This window comes from Aptenodytes patagonicus, chromosome 1 (genome assembly GCF_965638725.1).
Source record: "Aptenodytes patagonicus chromosome 1, bAptPat1.pri.cur, whole genome shotgun sequence".
Lineage (NCBI taxonomy): Eukaryota > Metazoa > Chordata > Aves > Sphenisciformes > Spheniscidae > Aptenodytes > Aptenodytes patagonicus.
The window spans coordinates 16,441,009-16,460,937 of record NC_134949.1 but is presented as its reverse complement, the minus strand read 5'-3'; the positions used below and the strand labels follow the sequence as shown (position 1 = coordinate 16,460,937).

The window sequence follows — 19,929 nt, the reverse complement described above, 5'->3', positions numbered from 1 at the left end:
TTTTTAAACACTAAATTGTAACAAGTAATTTCTCAGTAGTATCATTTATATATGAGCTTATGAAGTTACCATAAAACAATCATTCCAAGTTTTGCTGTCCTTTGTGCAACAATATTAAGTCATCATCATTATTTAGCCAACATCTTACTTTCATTTCTATTGTCAGCTTCATCTTTAACATATTAATTTTCTGTGGCCAAGAGCAACACCAGATGGTCTTAGAAGCTGAAGAACCACTGTCCTAAAGTAATCCCCACACAGGAAAACAACTGATATTACTTGCTAATAGATTTAATATTTTTTTAAATAAAAATTGTTCAAATACATATTATGCAAATACCTGAGATCTTCAATTTCCTTGATATAATTATGAATCATGTTGCTAATTTCTTCATTTCCTTCTCCTTTGACAGACGGAGAGGAAGGGGGGGGTGGAGAGAAAGATTGAGAAAGGACAACAACAGTATAAATATCTGAATACAGCTACTAGGCACGAGGTACCAGCGAAGAGAAACAGTCATATGGGCTACACATTTACATCTTATCTGATATGTAAAAATATATTTGCTCCTTAAGCTGCATTAAGTTTTTGGTTCCTCTGTCATATGAATAGGATTATTACAAGTAACTTTTTCTGTTTCATTTGTTTTCCATATTAGCACCTTTTAACAATGCACGTACCATAAATCAAAAGTAACCTCACAAACTGCACAAAAAGAACAATGCAGTCATGGTAAGTCAATTGGTCGATTATTCTATGAGGTGAAAAGCAAGCCAACGTTCACCCACCTGTACCCAGGTCCTCATCCAAAGCAAAACATTAAGTCCATGTATAGCTAAGCATACAAGTAATTCCTATCCAAACATTTCATGTTGCTCGTACTCCTAAATGAATGGTCAAATCAGAGTACCAAACTATTTCTATTAATAGAAGTCTCCAGAAACAGAGGAAAGAATTAGATGGGGGTGTATCCCTGCCAAAGCAGGTCCTGCATTACTGTTACAAAGGCATCACTTCATTCCAAGGGACCCATGAAGCAACATATAACATATAACTGATTTAAGTTCATGAACTTATTAAGCAGTTTACACACATGCACAACACACCCACAGCATACCTGCTCTGGCTAGCACTTGGTTGGCCTGATCACTCATAAGTTGCGTTATTCTCGCTCTCAATGCATCAATAGTCTCTTGCATTGCTTTAATTCTAACACGCAGGTTGTTGTTTTCTGTTTGCAGCATCGCATTTTCATGAAACATGTCATTGATGCTTTCAACACCTTCTTCATCTATAATCCTTTTACCCTTAAGAAAGTAAATATATTTTATTACTAGTAAAGGCTGACCTACACATGAAAAATTTTTAACTTGGCAAAGGCAATCCACAGATTACTTGAAATTCCAAATAGATACTCATAGCAAAAGATAGTCTTCTCTCAAAAAGTTTAAAACAATGGATAAATGGATAGTTTTCAAAACACTGATTCTGGCCAACACCTTAGCATTTGGGTCCTGTGTATTTCAGACTAAGATGGAATTACAAGTTCTTGAAGAGGTTAAGAAATGAGAAGACAATTCTTTATCAAATCAGGATACTATCTCAAGGATAATAAAAGAGGAGAACACTGTTTGGTAGCCACATTTATTGCTGAAAACATTATTTGTTTAAAATTTCAGGAAGAAACGGGCATTGTGTAGTATGAGTATTCGGCTTATATAACAAAATATATTTTTAAAAACATGAATTATTTTAGCTGTCTGGTAAATTTTTTAAAAGCAATACACAATAACTGTTCACACTCATTTATGTGCCAATCTAAAGCGTGGTCATTTTTGCTTTGGAAGTGACTTTCTCATTGCTAAGCATGACAAGGTCAATTTTCGCCTTTCAAAAAGCAAACAGCATGCAGCATCTGTTGATGTCACTGGCATTCATTGATGTATCTTTACTCTGGGGACGCAATCCAAGTTTTCTAAAAACATTTGGTAATCACTGGAATTAGAGGTGTTGTTTAAGTTAGGGTTACTATTCAAATTTTTTTAGTGTATTAAGTGGAAGCAGCCAACAGAAAAACAAGCTGTAGAACTGTAAGCATTTTAAAGCAGAATTAGTCCTAAGAGGATAAACTTACTGTTTTGTATTCCATTAGTTCCATCTGTAGCCGTGTAATCTCACTGCGCAAAGCATTTATTTGTTGACTAGCCCTGTCCTGATTAACCATCACTTTGTTCTTGATGTTTCGCGCCCGATTGGCATACTTTAATGTGTTCAGCGTTTCCATGAAGTCTCGATCTGAAGGGCTCACACATGCTATCATGAGTGTTTGACTGCAAGTTACAAACATAGGTCAGCATTACACGTCAAGAACAAAAAGAGTAGAGAGAAGCTAACAGGTCTTCAGGTAGAAGGTGAAACAAGAATAGTGACTTCATAACATTTGTGAAAATATTCCTCTAACTAACTCACAGTCGAAGACTGTCAACCACAAAGTTCAGCACTGTTACATCTTGTATCACCCTAGCATAGCATAGGAGATGCTAGATCATTAATTGTTCTACATGTAAAATTATAAAAGCAATTAATTAGTGTTCCTAAAAGTGTTCTTCAAATTATATTCAGTTTGCCTAATCATACATTAAACTGAGATGTAAGTCCTTAAGATCAACCTAAAGTCCTAGACAGTGATTTGGATCACGCAGTAGTCAGGATTACCTACTCTCATTAATTCCTGAGGTTCCTACCTACTTAATCTGAAAGTTGCCTAAATGCTCATCTTAGCTGTCCATGCATGCGCACAACTGCCTAATGTACCTATTGTCTACCTCGCATTCTACCGAGATCCAAACCGCCCGAATTCTCCACTGCAAATTATCTCCTGTTCTCCAACAGAAGCCAAAAAGCCAGTACTTACCCTTAGTACATCTGGCTATAACTATTTATTCCATGTTTCATACCACCACTGCTTAGAGAACTTCAACAAAAAGCAGCAGGACTTGAGCTAGGCCTGAGAGGGCTACAAACAACCATCTTCCTTTTGGGTTTCTGCAACACCCTCTAACCATCCCATCATGAGATATGCAGGGTGAGAACATACTCCCTGCTCCAAATGAAAGATTGAGCAGACAGGCCAACAAGAACCAGTGGGACAAAAGCAGAAAAAGGTAAAAAATTCTTCATTCCAACCAAGTGGTTTCATCGTTCGAACAGGCAGATGGAGGAACTGGGGTCCCTTCCCTCGCTCCCTGGAGCACACTCATTTCACATTAGATGAGGGGTCAGAACCAGAGTTCCAGCTGTAGATCATACTCTGAAGGTGTCTACATGGCCTAAATTCTCAACAGATAGGGGAAAACACCTACATTTGATGGACTGAGCCCTCCCCACCAGGCTTTAGAGGAATTTGCTTCTCTGTTGTATGTGAAAGCTTAGGTGGTTGCATTAGGAAGAATGCGCTGTCTCCAGGGCAATGGAGCAATATCTGCATTAGGCAGACCGGATTCTGATCTTCACCTTCCATAATTTCAGACTGAGACAAACAAATTAATCCCTGCAAGCCTTTGTGAGGAAAACAATTACCTTCACCACACACATTGGGAAACTAAACTGGAAAGAGTAACTAGCCTAAGGATACAGGAAAGATTCCGTTTCAGCAATTCTTCCTCAGACCTGCTGCATACCTTTGTGTCAGTTCCCCAACTGTTTGATTTTAGTTGTCAAAATAAGAATATGTGAGATTAAGAACAAATTTTTAATTCTGACATCAGGACTACTTGTGCTTTCAGTTGAGAATGCGATTACTTTTCTAAACCTCAGAGGACTGGTTCTGCTAGGTGTCTGTCTTGAAAATAGAACACCTTGAGCTCCACTTTCCTGTCTAAATTATATAATGGACTAGGTTTTGGTTTTGGTTTTTTAAAAAAAGCTGTCCTACTCCCTTTATTTTACCACTTCTTTAAACTGCTCTTCCCCCAGAAGTTATGAAATTTTTCATATTATACTTTATAAAAATCCTTTCCAAAACCACCAATACTCCATATTCTTACTTGAATATTTCAAGAAACAATTAATATTTAAATGCTGCTTCAGAACTGTTACAGCATTATATTTAAAATCAGCATTATGGGGAAAATAGTACAGTGCTTTCATCATCGTTAACTCGCGACTCACTGCAATCTAACCTGAGTTACCACCAGTAAATCTTTAAGTATTTTCAAAAGAGAAACAATAACAGGGACTGTAATACCTAGGGTGGAATTTGGAAGGCTACAGAAACAGGCTAACAGAAATTTAATAATCTGATTTCCCGGGAGAAAAACTGCATATTTATTAAAATTTAGCTTTCCACATTTTATGGTTGCCAAAGCATGGATAAGAAATTATTCAAATTGTGTTAATATGTATAAATCTTCCTTAACAGCAAACTGCTAATTTGACACATCTCAGCATGTATATCACCTGGACAAGCTCAAGAAGTGGGCCCATGTGAACGCCATAAGGTTCAACAAGGCCAAGTGCAAGGTCCTGCACCTGGGTCAGGGCAACCCCCAGTATCAATACAGGCTGGGGGATGAAGGGATTGAGAGCAGCCCTGCCGAGAAGGACTTGGGGGCACTGGTGGATGAAAAGCTGGACATGAGCCAGCAATGTGCGCTCGCAGCCCAGAATGCCAATCGTATCCTGGGCTGCATCAAAAGAAGCGTGGCCAGCAGGTCGAGGGAGGGGATTCTGCCCCTCTACTCTGCTCTGGCGAGACCCCACCTGGAGTACTGCGTCCAGCTCTGGAGCCCTCAGCACAGGAAAGACATGGACCTGTTGGAGCAGGTCCAGAGGAGGGCCATGAAAATGATCAGAGGGATGGAACACCTCTCCTGTGAGGAAAGGCTTGAGACAGTTGGGGTTGTTTAGCCTGGAGAAGAGAAGGCTCAAGGGAGACCTTATTGCGGCCCTTCAATACTTAAAGGGGGCTTATAAGAAAGATGGGGACAGACTTTTTAGTAGGGCCTGTTGTGACAGGACAAGGGGGAATGGCTTTAAACTAAAGGGGGGTAGATTTAGACTAGATCTAAGGAAGAAATTTTTTAGGCTGAGGGTGGTGAAATACTGGAACAGGTTACCCAGAGAGGTGGTAGATGCCCCATCCCTGGAAACATTCAAGGTCAGGTTGGACAGGGCTCTGAGCAACCTGATCTAGTTGAAGATGTCCCTGCCCACAGCAGGGGGGTTGGACTAGGTGACCTTTAAAGGTCCCTTCCAACCCAAACCTTTCTATGATTCTATGATCACAAATAAAAATAGGTGGCGGTGGCAGGAGGTGTCCACAAATTTAACATCAGTCAGAAACAGCCAGAAAGAATATATCTCAATATCCTTGTAAATACTCTGGGACAGCATTTGCTATCTGTACATTGTACACTAAACTACACAATTAATCCTGAAGAACAGGAGGGGGAGCAGTGGAGCTGTAAAATGGGAAAATATTTTAGAGTCGAAATAATATTTCAACAAAAGTGCAATTTTAGAAGTGGTTTGAAAAAATGCTCATTAGCTAGTGTATTTGATATAAAATTTAGTCAAGAAATGCTATTTGTAGTTACTTCTAGAAAGAGCTTAGAAGAGCTATGCTCTTGATTTCTGCTGATTTTTTCATAATTCTTGAGTTTTTTCCTCCCTTAAGCACTTCTGAAAATTCTAGCCTTTATTTTACTTGTTTTGTCTGGCTCTTTGCTTTTCCTCACACTGCAGTGCTGCAGGGTGTTGCTGAAGTTATCTCTCTGAAGAGCAGAGCAATGATTTAAGAATTCTCTTCTACTTTTCCCTATTCCTTTGTGAAGTGACCAGAAAAATTCCTGCCCTCCTAAAAGTAGCAGAAAAATAAGAGTACTACCTTGCTAAAGTATACTCAACTACACCCCCTTTTGTATTTGTACATGTTGATGTTACAAATACAAAATTTGTATTATTTTAATAAATTTGTTAATGTTTGCTTAGACAAAGCTTCCAGAAGCCAAAGCCTCTCTTCCTTGCCTGTGCAGTAGGTATACAGAACAGGTTCATACAAAACAATTCTGGTGATACAGCAGTTTGCTTTTATTAGGCTCTAATAAATGCGACGCCCATCTACAAGAAGGGCCGGAAGGAGGATCCGGGGAACTACAGGCCTGTCAGCCTGACCTCGGTGCCGGGGAAGATTATGGAGCGGTTCATCTTGAGGGCGCTCACAAGGCATGAGCAGGACAACCAGGGGATCAGGCCCAGCCAGCACGGGTTCATGAGAGGCAGGTCCTGCTTGACCAACCTGATCTCCTTCTATGACCAGGTGACCTGCCTAGTGGATGAGGGAAAGGCTGTGGATGTGGTCTACCTGGACTTCAGCAAGGCCTTTGACACTGTCTCCCACAGCATTCTCCTAAAGAAGCTGGCGGCTCACGGCTTAGACAGGTGTACTCTGTGCTGGGTCAAAAACTGGCTGGACGGCCGGGCCCAGAGAGTTGTGGTGAATGGAGTTACATCCAGTTGGCAGCCGGTCACGAGCGGTGTTCCCCAGGGCTCAGTTTTGGGGCCGGTCTTGTTCAATATCTTTACCAATGATCTGGATGAGGGGATTGAGTGCAACCTCAGCAAGTTTGCAGACAACACCAAGTTGGGCGGGAGTGTTGATCTGCTCGAGGGTAGGAAGGCTCTGCAGAGGGACCTGGACAGGCTGGATCGATGGGCCCAGGTCAATTGTATGAGGTTCAACAAGGCCAAGTGCCGGGTCCTGCACTTCAGCCACAACAACCCCATGCAGCACTACAGGCTTGGGGAAGAGTGGCTGGGAAGCTGCCTGTCGGAAAAGGACCTGGGGGTGTTGGTCGACAGCCGGCTGAACATGAGCCGGCAGTGTGCCCAGGCGGCCAAGAAGGCCAATGGCATCCTGGCCTGTATCAGAAATAGTGTGGCCAGCAGGAGTAGGGAAGTGATCGTGCCCCTGTACTCGGCACTGGTGAGGCCGCACCTCGAATCCTGTGTTCAGTTTTGGGCCCCTCACTACAAGAAGGACATTGAGGTGCTGGAGCGTGTCCAGAGAAGGGCAACGAGGCTGGTGAGGGGTCTGGAGCACAAGTCTTATGAGGAGCGGCTGAGGGAACTGGGGTTGTTTAGCCTGGAGAAAAGGAGGCTCAGGGGAGACCTCATCGCTCTCTACAACTACCTGGAAGGAGGTTGTAGCGAGGTGGGTGTCGGTCTCTTCTCCCAAGTAACAACCGATAGGACGAGAGGAAATGGCCTCAAGTTGCGGCAGGGGAGGTTTAGATTGGACGTGAGGAAAAATTTCTTTACTGAAAGAGTGGTTAAACATTGGCACAGGCTGCCCAGGGAAGTGGTTGAGTCCCCATCCCTGGAGGTATTTAAAAGACGAGTAGATGAGGCACTTAGGGAACATGGTTTAGTGGGCATGGTGGTGTTGGGTCGATGGTTGGACTCGATGATCTTAGAGGTCTTTTCCACCCTCAATGATTCTATGATTACAACATCACATAACTGGACATATGCACCATACGCTGAGATACACAACATTTACAAAAAGATGGCAGTGTCTGTGGTAAGCTGACTTCAAGCTCCTGTGCGTGGCAATCAGAGCAAACAATTAAGCACCATTTAAAAAAAAAGTAACAAAAAAAATCTCTGAAGGAGAAACTCATCACTGGTTTAAACTATGCTGTAATTAATAAGGCTGTAACACAGTAACAAAGTTTACCATTTATGCTGTCTATAATCTAAAGAGGCCTTCATGGAAGGGACTTGTCCTGGAAATGGTAACTTCTAAATAACTCAAAGCCTTACTGTCTAGTAAAGCTACAATAGCACTGAAAAGAACAATGCAAAAGCCTCTTTAAAATCTTTCCCCTGCACTGCCAGCGTTTTCTCTCATGACAGTAATTTATCTTTGGAACCTCCCTCCAACAAAAAAAGTGGCTATTTTTATCTTTGTTTACTTTTTATTTTATTTATTATTTTACTTTATTTATTTTTATTTATTTTACTTTCTGAATATCATGTACTCATTCATGTTCATTCACAATGAAATACATAAAATGTTCTAGTTTTCATACCTGTTTCCCCCAAGAGAGTCTTGAAGTAGCCTTGTGAGCTTTGAATCTCTGTATGGTACATGAGTTGCCTTCTTACTTTTATCTCCCAGTGCACTTATTACATTGCCAAGTGCCAGCTATAAAACACCAAATCATGTAACGCACAAGTTAAAACTACTCAGGAACTGATTCTATTTAAAAAAAAAAAAGGCTATAAACTGACTGTATATTGTGATGAAATGAATATGCTCATGAAAGTTAACATAATAAAAAAAATTTCTGAATATTTTTACATTTTACAGTAGACATCTATAAACTTTCCTACTGTGAACGGTGAATCAGATTACTTGCAGTCTGGTATCTGCAAGTGCTAAGTGCTAAGCACAATTTGTGCACACTGTCTATCAATATGTCCATCGCAAACTAAAGTTAGAACTACTTCATGTAACAAACATTTACTTTTGATGACTATTAAAGCTGATCTTCACTTCTAGCATCAGCTATATTATTTTTAAAATTAATGTTATCAATCTGCTTTATGCTAGATTTAGAATAACATATGGCGCGTTAATATGAAAAAACCCAGAATTTACTACCTCTACAGATATGAAATAAGAAATGTCTGACAGATTTAAGCATTTAAGGCTTGAAATTATGTAGTCCATGGCTATCCTATTTCATTCCTAAGAAAGGGTCCAATTCATGTTTATAAACAACCTAACATTTGGCTGTAAAATTATTTTTAATGTGCAACTGCACGTACTTCAATCAGATTATTCATATGCCAAATTAAAGAACATTCCTCTAGATGGCACCTTGTACAGCCAGTTCTTAGTCTTGAAAATGGTCTTACTGCATCCAGCAGTTGAAGAACTGCATATACACCACATTCTGTGACTGCTTTGAAGTGTTTAAATCATTTTCAATCTGTTTCCCAAAGCTGAGGGCTGGAATTCACTGTAAATGAAAGTTTTGTGATCATAAAAAATATTACTTTTATCACACTGATTTTCACCTTTGTGCCTTTTGTATCCTATTTGTTAAGGATACATCTATGTCATCTAAACCCCCAAATTTCTGTTGACTCTGTGTTTATTTCAATGATGAAACTGAATTGAATTCTTTTTCTCTTCCATATAATATAACCAGAATAACTACAGAATATAATCACTGTCATGATGGCAAGAGAATCACTAAGTTCTAGTTGCAGAATACCTCTCTGGTACTACACACTAAACCAGAAAAAAGGCATGTTTTCACATAAAAAAATAAACATGTATTTTTGAGTCTTTAAATAGAATTGCACAGAGCCTCCACACAGCCAAGTAGCTCAAAACAAAGGCATGAAACTACAGTCTCCACTGACAATCACTAGCTCTACTTTTCAGTGTAGTCATAATTAAATAAAACATTTAATACAGTTCATTAAAAAAAACTGCATAGAAAGCCAGTACACAGACAAAAAAAGTATATGAAGTGATGCTCTAAGTTAAAAATTTTATTTCTACTTAGAAGTGTTTTGCCTAGGGTTGGTTTACATCATGTTTCATAATTATAACAAAGAACCAGCATTTATTGATCATTTAACCTTATTCATTGTCCACGTTTTACATGCCTGTACTCCTTGCAAACTGCTTGTAATGTTCTCCAATTGTTTGGGTCTTGACAGAATAAAAAATAAAAATAGAAAAAAGGGAAAGGACTATCTCTACAATATCTTTTAAAAGTTAGAGTAACTAACTATATTTCACAACAGTTATAAGTACTATAATTTGCTAGTTAGGGTCTAGTACAACCGAAAAATGTTAGCAAGCCAGAACCCAGTAAGAATCAATATATGCTGTTATGTCTCATGCTACAGTCCTTGTTCTGCACATGGTGCTTTTCTACTTTAGGGATTACTAAAAACCAGTGATCCAAAAAAAGAGAAGATGGTACCAACAGCTTATGGAAACAAATTGTATAGTCTTACTAGTCCACAGTTGATGGAAATGCCTTCTTTTGCCCTTTCTCCTGTAGCTCCTGTTCGCTTTAACCTTTCAGATCCCGCCAGATCAACAAAATGGAACTTGGCAGTAAGAGTTTCAAATTCATTCATCTCAGAAGATTCAGATATTATCCTGTTATCAGTGGCATTATCCTGAAATAAAGAAGAACCCATAAAGCTTGGTAAGATCTTTCACATTTGTCTACTGCAAAGCTCAATCAACAATTATTTACCAGACTACCTGTTTGTCGTGTCCATTTCTTTCCTTATTTACTCATTCTTTTATAACAACATCAGTATCTCTCAAAATACTGTCTCCATTTTAGTCATATCCACTATCATATCATTCTTGAAGACCCAGCTCTAGATGCACATGAATACCAATATACCAATTAGTTCTAAATATGGCCTACAATCATTTCAGGGCAGGGGAAAATACATATATTAGAAAATACAAAACTCATCAGCAAGTTGGGCAACAAAATTTGTACTTCTCCTGGAATGCAAGTGTTAAATCCATTGTCAAAGGAAATTGATTTAAAAAAAAAAGTAACGATAATATTACCCTCTTAAATTACCAGTTCATAAGCCTGCCAAATAACTGAAAGGTATTTTGATTTTATACCTCTCTAATCCCCATCATCAGCTTCCCTGGGGCACGATTCTTCAGCTTTATTTTAGGAATTATTTTTTTGAGTCAGTTTTCCCAGCAGCCAGTATTCCACCAGCACTTCTGACTTGACCAAGAGATAAGGACAACAGAGGGAGAAGGAAGAGGTTCCTTTCTTCCCCCCCCCCCCCGGTAAGTTGTAATGACTGGCACCTGACACATGCTTCCATCAGTGCAGGGAGTCTGCCCAGGAACACACTGCGCTACAGGCAGGTACTGTAGCCTCAGACTCTTTCCACTTCACATCCCAAAGCACAGCAGTAAAATTATCCTTTTTCTTTAGATAATCCCAAGCTTTTTTCTGTCAGTTAGTGTAACTGTACCATATACTGTGGATATTTATTTTACCCTAAGTGTAGTTAGACCTGTTGTCATGAAAGCAACACTGAATGAGAAAAATCTTTAAATCACTCAGTTCCTGACCTTCCTGCTAAGATAACCACTGCAGGGCAATTTCTACCTACTTGCCATGGCAGCATGTAATAGGCATATATTGAGTGTATACTGGACTTATATTCACCCAGCCCAATCTACAGGCTTTATTAGGAGCATTCTATCACGGTAGGCATGGATTGTTTTGGTTTTTTTCTTTAAAAAAAACCTCAGGTATTCTGTGGCAATGATCTTTATGTCCTTAGTCAGCTAGTCCACAGCTCCCTCCGCTATTGCAAGGGGTAATGTGTATGGCTGCAGACCAAACTGTTCTCAAACTTATTAAACACTTCACGCTTCTTAAGTGATCTCCTTTTGTAGCAGTTTTAGAAAAGAACAGGAATTGTGCCACTTCCATGAGACTAGACTATCACACCTTTTTGGCAATTTTGACATTTATGCTGCTGGTGGATCACTCCCTCTTTCCCAGCCCTCAAAGCAATGACTAATACATCCTTTCTCTCTCACTTATTTAGCAAATCAAACGTATATCCAGAAACTTCTGAGAAGCACGGACGGCATGAACGCAGCACGAGGAGCAGTGCGTCTGTGCACTGCAGCCCTGGCTGCCTGCCCACCCCAGGCACAGGGACCATGCACGGAGCCGACACGTCATCCCAGGAACTGTGTTGCCCTAGTAACAAAGGTCTCCCAAAATTGTTGACTACAGACAACAGCAACAACAGAAACTTGAGCTGCATCTCTCCTGGCCACCCAATAAGGGCTCGTATTAATTTATATTCCGGGAGCATTCAGAGGCCAATGTCAGGTCTAGTCTCTACTGTTCTAAATACTGCAGGGAAAGAAGAGGGTGCTGTCTTCAGATTCAGGATCTAGCAATGTCCTGCTCCAGACAGTCAAATTATCTTCCTCATATCTCCCAAAAAAGAAGGAACAAAACACAGTTTGACACAAGGCAGAAGGTGACCACCTTTTAACAGAAGGCACAAGCTTCTGTTAAAAACCAGGCAGGGCCAGGCAAGAGTCCTGCAGGTGGCTCAGCTGGTGGGGAAGGCTCAAGTGCACAAGTGCAGGTGAATTGCTGTGCTGACAGCCTGCTCCCAGATGAGTTATGTTACTGTCCAGCTACACGAACAGTTTTCAAAAAAACCTCCGAGCAGACAGTGTCACCATGCAGTGACCAAGGGTCCTACACGAGTGAGAAGACAAGAGAGCTGCCCACACCACCAGGTCCACAGTTTCAGCATGGAAAGTGGGAAGAAGTGTTTAACAGGTGTATAAAGCAGGTCTACATACCACAAAGGACCAGGGAGCGACCCTCATTTTGCCTGCAAATGATTATTTGTATTGTTAAAAAAAAAAAGGCAACCCCCCCCCCAAAAAAAGCACTACAAATCCAATTCACTGTTCCACATGCTTAAAAATGTGATATCTGTGTGTAAAATGCTAGCCAGGTACTTAGGAGTTCACCAAAATATTTAAAAATTCTGATACCTTTAGAATAATCAAATTAAGTCCCCCTGAAGCTACTGTAGTTTTCAGTAGTATGGATTTATTCAGAACTCTCCCTTTTACAAGATACACCAACAGCAACAAACAACTGAACATTCACATGAAAAATCTTCTACAGAACAGTTCCATGTACATTCATAGTTTAAATTTCAGGTTAAGTGCATAGACTTAAAAACAGATCTGAACCCCAAATACATATATTTAAAATAAATATGCTAAGCTTCAGAATTGAATGCTTTTCTACTTACTCCTCATTGGATATCAACACCTAATCTGGAATATCCAAGCATTTTCAGTTAGCTGACTGCAAGCTTAAACCCACTAACTACTCAGACACTTAAAAACGCTTTCCCAATTAAAGACAAATTACATTTTACCTTTCTTACTTGTGTATGTTGCAACGAAATACTGAAGAAAATGCTAGAGGAGAATGGGCAGGTTCATGTAGGAGGCTGCAGTTTATTGTTGCCTCTGGCTAGAGGATGGTTACATACGCACAGATTAAATCAAATTACTATAATGCTTAGCAAATTCATCGAGCATGATGATGACTGTAGCATCTTTACTAAGTGCAATTCAAATAGCAGTGGCTGCCAAAACAATATTCACATTTTGAAAAGTGGTTACTAAAGTGAAGTTTAATAACAGGAAAAATACGTACAGTGTTAAATGCAGGACAGACTCTGGTTTGACATAAGTGTATAGTAAATATAGCATGTGACCGTGAGCTCTGAACATTCATCTGAGTGCTGGCAGTGGTTCGAGACAAAGCCCCCAGCTTCAAGCACTGCATCATCTAGAAAACAGACAAGAATTACATTGCATTGCTTGCAGTTTAAATAAAAAGTGTTCCTATAACACTTATTGTTTTGGATATAAACAAGCTTTTTCTTTGCTATGATTTCAGTTCCTATATGCATAAAGCACAAAGATTCTTAAATAAACAAACTAAAAGTATCTTTTTGTGGTTTCTGAAAGAAAACACTTAAGTCTTTGTAACCCTCTTTTTATTGTCCCCTGGTAGTAACATAGCAATCTTCCTTCCATTCACCTGTGGCAAAAAAGGACACTTTTTGTACCTTTTGTTCAAAAATGTACAGTACAATAACATTTGTATTCAGATTTGCAATGCACAGACACTTACAAACAGCAATTTACATCACATCAGTCATTGTGCAAAGACTTCCTGTCACAGGAAAAATAACATACATAAGATTTGGGAGATTAGATTTACACAGGTGCCAAAATTCTCTCCCAGCAGAACTATACTATTAGCAAAAGTCTGTTTCTAGCATTAAGTGAAAGTGGTATGCACTTAATATCAGACATTTATCAGATTTAAGTCTACAGAAAGTAAAGAAAATAAAAATTTCAGCTAAACTTTACACGTAAGTTGTCCAAGATGCAGATGTTAGTGAGCATAACCTTTATTTTTAACTGCTTATCAAAACAGACAGACAAGATTTTTAGAAAGCATTTGGTATGCTACAGAGTAATTTATTTTCCATGATCACCTCCGATTCTCCATTCACAGTTCGGGTTGTAACGCCCACTGTATAAATTCCTCCTGCCGAATCTTCATGTATTTTAATATTTGATTTTTTATTCTTTGCATCAATATCACGTGTGGTATCAAACAGATCAAGAATTTCTTCATTGTAAAGCTGAGGAGAAAAAAAAAGACAAAAAATGTATATTACTTTAGGAATTCCTCCAAAGACTAATAAATCTGTGCATGGCACATACAGAAGGTTCTAAAAATTCAAATGCCAAGGCTCTCAAAAAAGGATGCTGTGAAGAATCCAAACTTACAAGGACAATAGGATGATAGACAGAGCAGCTGCAAATTAAGTCATCTGCCCACCTTATTATTATGCCACTCAAAGAAGCAGTAACTTCCTCCACATTGTCAGATCTGGGAGAAAATTCTTTGGTGGGACCAAGGAAGGGGAGGCGCTCGGTGCCCGCAGAACAACAGCGGCAGTGGTTTCTGTGGCAGGCACCTGCTGTCTTCAGGTTTGACCTTGGGCTTGGCTTTTGTTTTGTTGATTCAGTTGGCTGCACCTTCCTCCAAACACTTCAAACTCACTCCACTTGCTCTCCCTGGCATCACACCTCTTCTCATCTCCTTTCTCACACCTTAATAATTCTATGTGTCTCTTTCATTTAGATAAACTGTTCCTGCCCTGGAAGGAATTTAACATACAATAGTTTTTGTGCAAGCTGCTTATTTAAGACACCAACCAGCAGGCCAAAAATATTATGTCATGGTTTCTTAAGCAGGGCTTTTGTACTTTCCTCCATACAATACCTATACTTTGGTGCCCCAGATTTAGTTACAACTTTCAGGCACAATCATACGAGCAACAGCAACTATCTACTACATGCTTCAGGCTGCTTAACGTTTACTGCCTGTTTCATTGGGTCCCCCAAAGGTAAGTACATGTACATTTAGTGGTCTTTCAACTCAGTATTATTAAGCACATCAGACTTTTAGGTCAGTAAATGATATCAGAACCTGCAAAGACATCAGAAATTACTACACAGTTATCTGTGTTAGAGGAGATGGATTATCATTTCATAGGAATGTTCTGGGTTTTAGGAAAGGTGTTTGGATCCAATTGAAGGTATCAGGGCAAATATTAAAAAAAAAAAACAAAACACCAGAAAAAGCAGCATCCCACTGGGAATCTCATGGCTCAGGTCTCTGCTGATGTACCCTGGAACAGTTCCAGCGTCTTCAATTTGGTTATATCAATTCACTTCAGCAGATCTTAGGTCAGACTGATTATATCCCTGATCAAAGTCCCTAGGTAAAAGCCAAAGAACCACTGCAATAGATCTGTATTCACCCAACGTACTTTCTCATACACTGAAAGCAAGAGGCTTTCTCCTCTCACAAGTGAAAGTCCATCCCTGAGAAGAAAAGGCTCAGCATTTGCGAATGTGATGCTTTTAATTCCTTTCGTATTAAAAAGGAATTATATTTAATTATTAGGCATAAATATTCTAAGTAGGAGCCTTCTTACTAATGTTTTACCTTGCTAAGTGCAAACAAACTTAGAGAGGATCCTGATAATGCACCTACAATTGCATGGGACTTGCATATGCCTATCTTTTAGAAGAGTTAGCAGGAAAGCAAGGAGTTAAGAGAGGCAGACTTCAGCAAACTAAAGAAAAGCAAGCAAGCAGCAAACAGAAGTCACTGTTCCCAATAGTTATCCAGCTGTCAGACTTCAAAGTTATTCCAAAATAAAACATTGCTTCAACTTGTTCAGTGACTAAATTATTGTTCATGTAATCCAGCCCTAATGGTAGATAGGATGGGAGGAAGAGGATCCTTTCTGATACAAGAGTAGTGTATAATACATAACTAATCAGAAAAAGTTCTTTCTGGGAAAGCTCCAATTTAGCCTCAGTACAATTAAAAAAATTACCAAAAAAAGTGACATTTTGTTAAGGAAGAAACTATTATATACATCATTTAACCTCTCTCTAAATTAAATAAACAAGACAGGTTTTAGAATGTACATTTCATCTGAAATATGTTGTAATGGCTGCAATTCCACATACCATCATCACTGTAGCATTCAATTACTGCTCTGTATTTTGGGACTGTCAGTCACATTTGTAATGTTACGTCAAAAAACACAAGGAACTCAGAAACTACACTGGTTACTGCTCCTTACACTACTATTGTTGCAGCTGCCTAAGCAGAAATGAAGCTGCAGCTCCCCGATGTTCAGAGAGAACATAAAAGAGTACAGCATTCCCACAGCCCATGCTCAAGCCTAGACTCTTTCTAGGCAAACATTAGCCAAAGCAACAAAAAGCTCTGCTTGAGGTTAGCAGTGACAAACCTATACTAGTGCAAAACTAATGCCAGCTTGTTAATCTTTAAAACAATTATAGGAACATATGACTAAAGGACCTAGTTTACTTCAGCAGTAATAAAACCAACAGCTTTTCTCTTGGGTAATATAAAAGTGGTTTTTTTACCCCGCCCCAAAGTAGATAAAGTTAAGTTGCAAATACTGAACTAAGTAATACACGTTTACACCTGCTCTTCCTGAAATTGATTCTTCCTCCCCATGTGCTTAAAGGATCAGATTTTGCAGCTTGGTAGCGAATGTAAGTATGTTACACCCAAATCAATCAATTTAAAAAATAGTTCCATGGGCAGGAGACAGCATAAAAGCTGCAAGACTTAAACCAAAAGCTGCTGCAAGTCGGAAAGATCACAGATGTTGTGGCCTCTCTTACCAGTACCTGTGTCTACAAGAAAATACAAAGGGAACAGTTTTTCCACAGCACTGACCCAGGTTTTCTCTGGGCCTAATGAAAGAGGGAACAGTGACACTGAAACCCAATCCTAAACCATTGGGGAATCACAGAAAGAAGTATGTTTACACTAGGTTTCTTCTTTGGTGAAAGGAATATAACAAGTCTCCTGAACAGATTTTGAAAGCTAAAGAAATCTATGGCAAATTGACACAAGCAGGTGAAGCATGGTCACTATTCAAAGGCACAAAGTACAATTGATTTTTTTTTTTTTAGTTTCTTGCCTTAAGGTTTTGTAAAGAATTATAAACAGACAAGAGCAACAGGCCCCACAAACAAATGTGTGCTGCAGAAAGGGATAAGTGATGACTAATATAACTATTCCTACACTTCAAAATAACACTGCAAAGGAAACTACTAAAATAACTGGAATAAGATAAAAAGGCTCTTTCATAAATTGAAGAGCTGAAGCAAACTCCATAAAATTTTCTTTTGAAATCTTGAAGATTAATTCAAAACATCTCATGGGAAAAGAACGTAAAAGTAGCAACCAGAAAAAAATGTTTAATTGGCTTTCCAAAAAAATACATAAAGTCACACACACAAACACAGATCATATTTACCTCTAAGAATTGTGCATTCACTTTAAAATCTGGAGGGGGAAGTCTTTGTTTAATAGCCGCTTGTTTTTTTTCTTCAATACACCTGAAAAGATGCTTAACAGCACGCGATATAATGCCCTGCTCCTCTTCTGTTATGTTGACATCAAATCCAGTGCCCATGGTGTATGTTTTGCCAGCACCTGTCTAAATTGAAAAAGGAGTAGTCACTAGAACACATTAATAGTACCGAATCATCACACAGAAATGCAGTTTGTGAACACTAGTGCTAGATAGTGACTACTAAGTCAGTCTGTCATCTTTACAATATTAACATGTACAACAACAGGTCATTTTGAAAAATGGATAAACAGTAGAAGTTGGACAAACTCTACTGTTTATCCACAGATCACATACAAGGCAGCAGGGACCAGTTCAACCTTTCCTAACTTTTCCCCGACAAGCTTCCTCTAAGCTGCTTACATCAGCCTTGAGCTATCACCTCTGAGGTCAAAAGAGCAGTTAATGTTTTCAACCAACTGCTAATTAAAGCATATATTTTGGAGGTAGAAGCAGAATTTGCAATTCTTTACTGAATAGATCAAATGACTCTCTTAATTATGATGTCTGAATATCTCAGGGAGAGTATTACCATTGTTCTCAATTTATAAACAGCAGTGAAAAATACAAGTTGTACCTTCACGAGGAAAACAGTTTAATTAAACGTGGAGTCCTATAGAAGACAAGGTAGTGTTGTGTTTTCACTTAATCAGTGGGTCAAGTCTAAGACAAAGATAGTATCACACAGCTGAACAAAATCTACTAAACTGGATCTGCAAACTGCTTTGTTTCACTAGGACTAGACTTCACCTAGCTAACTTGAGATACGACATTTAACAATGGTGAAATTCAGCACCCAAGACCAAATTTCATGCAATCAATTCCTAAAGGAATATTCAGAAGATAGTAATGCATTCTCTACACTGTATTCAATGATATTTCAGCTTTGAGAAGTAAAATGTGTGCCCAGTGTACTGAGAGGGTGTGCTCTCTATGAAAAGTTCTCAAACTTTGGAATCCAATTTCTACATTTTGCCCACAAAAAACGTGGCCTGAAGTTCCCTAGGATCTATTTTAAAAAAAGCTCCTATACCCAAAAGCATCTGAAAGTGCAGAGGGATGGATAATTACTTTGAAAAGAATCTCAGTACAACCTATCTCTATATATCCACTGATTAAGTCACTAATTTGTATTGCTGCATTAGGGTGAATACAGGAATTATATGGACTCATGCTACTTTCAGCATTACTGTTAATTCAGACCTACTGCCTATATGTGTCTTCCGGGTTTCAATTGCCACTGTGCAGAATCTCTACAAACTCCTAAAAAGCGGCCTACAGAATATCTCATTTAAAATAAAACCAAGATGCTAAAACACAGGTCCATGCATTCCAAAATTTAAGAGAAAGATCAGTTACAAGAAACTGTTTATTCCAAAGTAAATACTTGAAAATAAAATTGTAAAGCTTACTTGGCCATAAGCAAAGACAGTGGCATTATAGCCTTCAAAGCAACCTTCAATCAGTTTTTCTATACATTGTATATAGATCTCTTCTTGCTGTGAGTCAATGTTAAAGACATAATCAAAAGTGAAGGCCTTATCTTTTCCCAAGAACACTTGAGGTTCACCAGGTGTGACAGATGTACAAATATGGCATCCTTCAATCTTCTCTTTGGCTAGCTGTGGTCTAATTCTGTTTTGGAAGAGACAAAAAGAACTATTAAAAAATTCTCATCATCAGAAAGAGGAGCATACAAACGATGTAGAGATCCAAAAAGAATTCCTTACTGACTGAAAAATTCTCATTTTTCATCAAGCCAGGAAGCTTCCAGCTGTCTGAGCCACAGTACTGACCGTATCAGAACCCCACTCATACAACTGTTAATGCAAATGATGTTATCTTCCCTGAAGGTTCACCTAACAACTTCAAGTTGACTATCTGCCTAGAACTCTAAATGTTTCTGTATGTATGCTATGCATTACTAAAGAGCAACTTGCATGATCCGTTTCAGACTTTGAAATCAAGCTTTCCAATTTTAGCAGACTTCTTCATGCTTTCCTTGTAAAAATTGTTTGGGTTTTTTTTAATAGCAACAGAAACATAAAAAAAAATGCAGGATAGTTTAAGTAGTAATTTGGGAGCAAGGACCCCCAAAGCCTACTTATCATCTTAAATGAAAGTCTCCTTTCTATGAGAGCAAGGAGAAGGCTCACATTCCTTCTTTTCCTTTGACAGCAAAGGAGCTTTGTCACAGGCAGAACTGTGACATTTCAATGCTGTGAAATGTTTGATTTCAGTGAAGCAGCATACCTTCAGAGGAAAGAAAAAAACCAATATCTAACAAGTTCTAA

The 19,929-nt window shown here is 38.9% G+C and overlaps 1 protein-coding gene across 3 annotated transcripts in view; it reads right to left on the bottom strand.

The window, feature by feature from the left end:
- KIF21A (kinesin family member 21A) overlaps nt 1–19,929 on the bottom strand; it is a 76,961-nt gene that overhangs the window by 45,476 nt on the left and 11,556 nt on the right. For all 3 annotated transcript variants that reach the window (XM_076328899.1, XM_076328912.1, XM_076328906.1), the window contains exons 4-12: nt 19,048–19,270; nt 17,540–17,722; nt 14,150–14,299; nt 13,297–13,431; nt 10,046–10,213; nt 8,095–8,210; nt 2,136–2,331; nt 1,119–1,308; nt 341–404 (exon numbers count right to left, since the gene is read on the bottom strand). In XM_076328899.1, the coding sequence (XP_076185014.1) occupies nt 341–404; nt 1,119–1,308; nt 2,136–2,331; nt 8,095–8,210; nt 10,046–10,213; nt 13,297–13,431; nt 14,150–14,299; nt 17,540–17,722; nt 19,048–19,270 (1,425 nt within the window). The remainder of the gene's footprint in view (nt 1–340; nt 405–1,118; nt 1,309–2,135; nt 2,332–8,094; nt 8,211–10,045; nt 10,214–13,296; nt 13,432–14,149; nt 14,300–17,539; nt 17,723–19,047; nt 19,271–19,929) is intronic.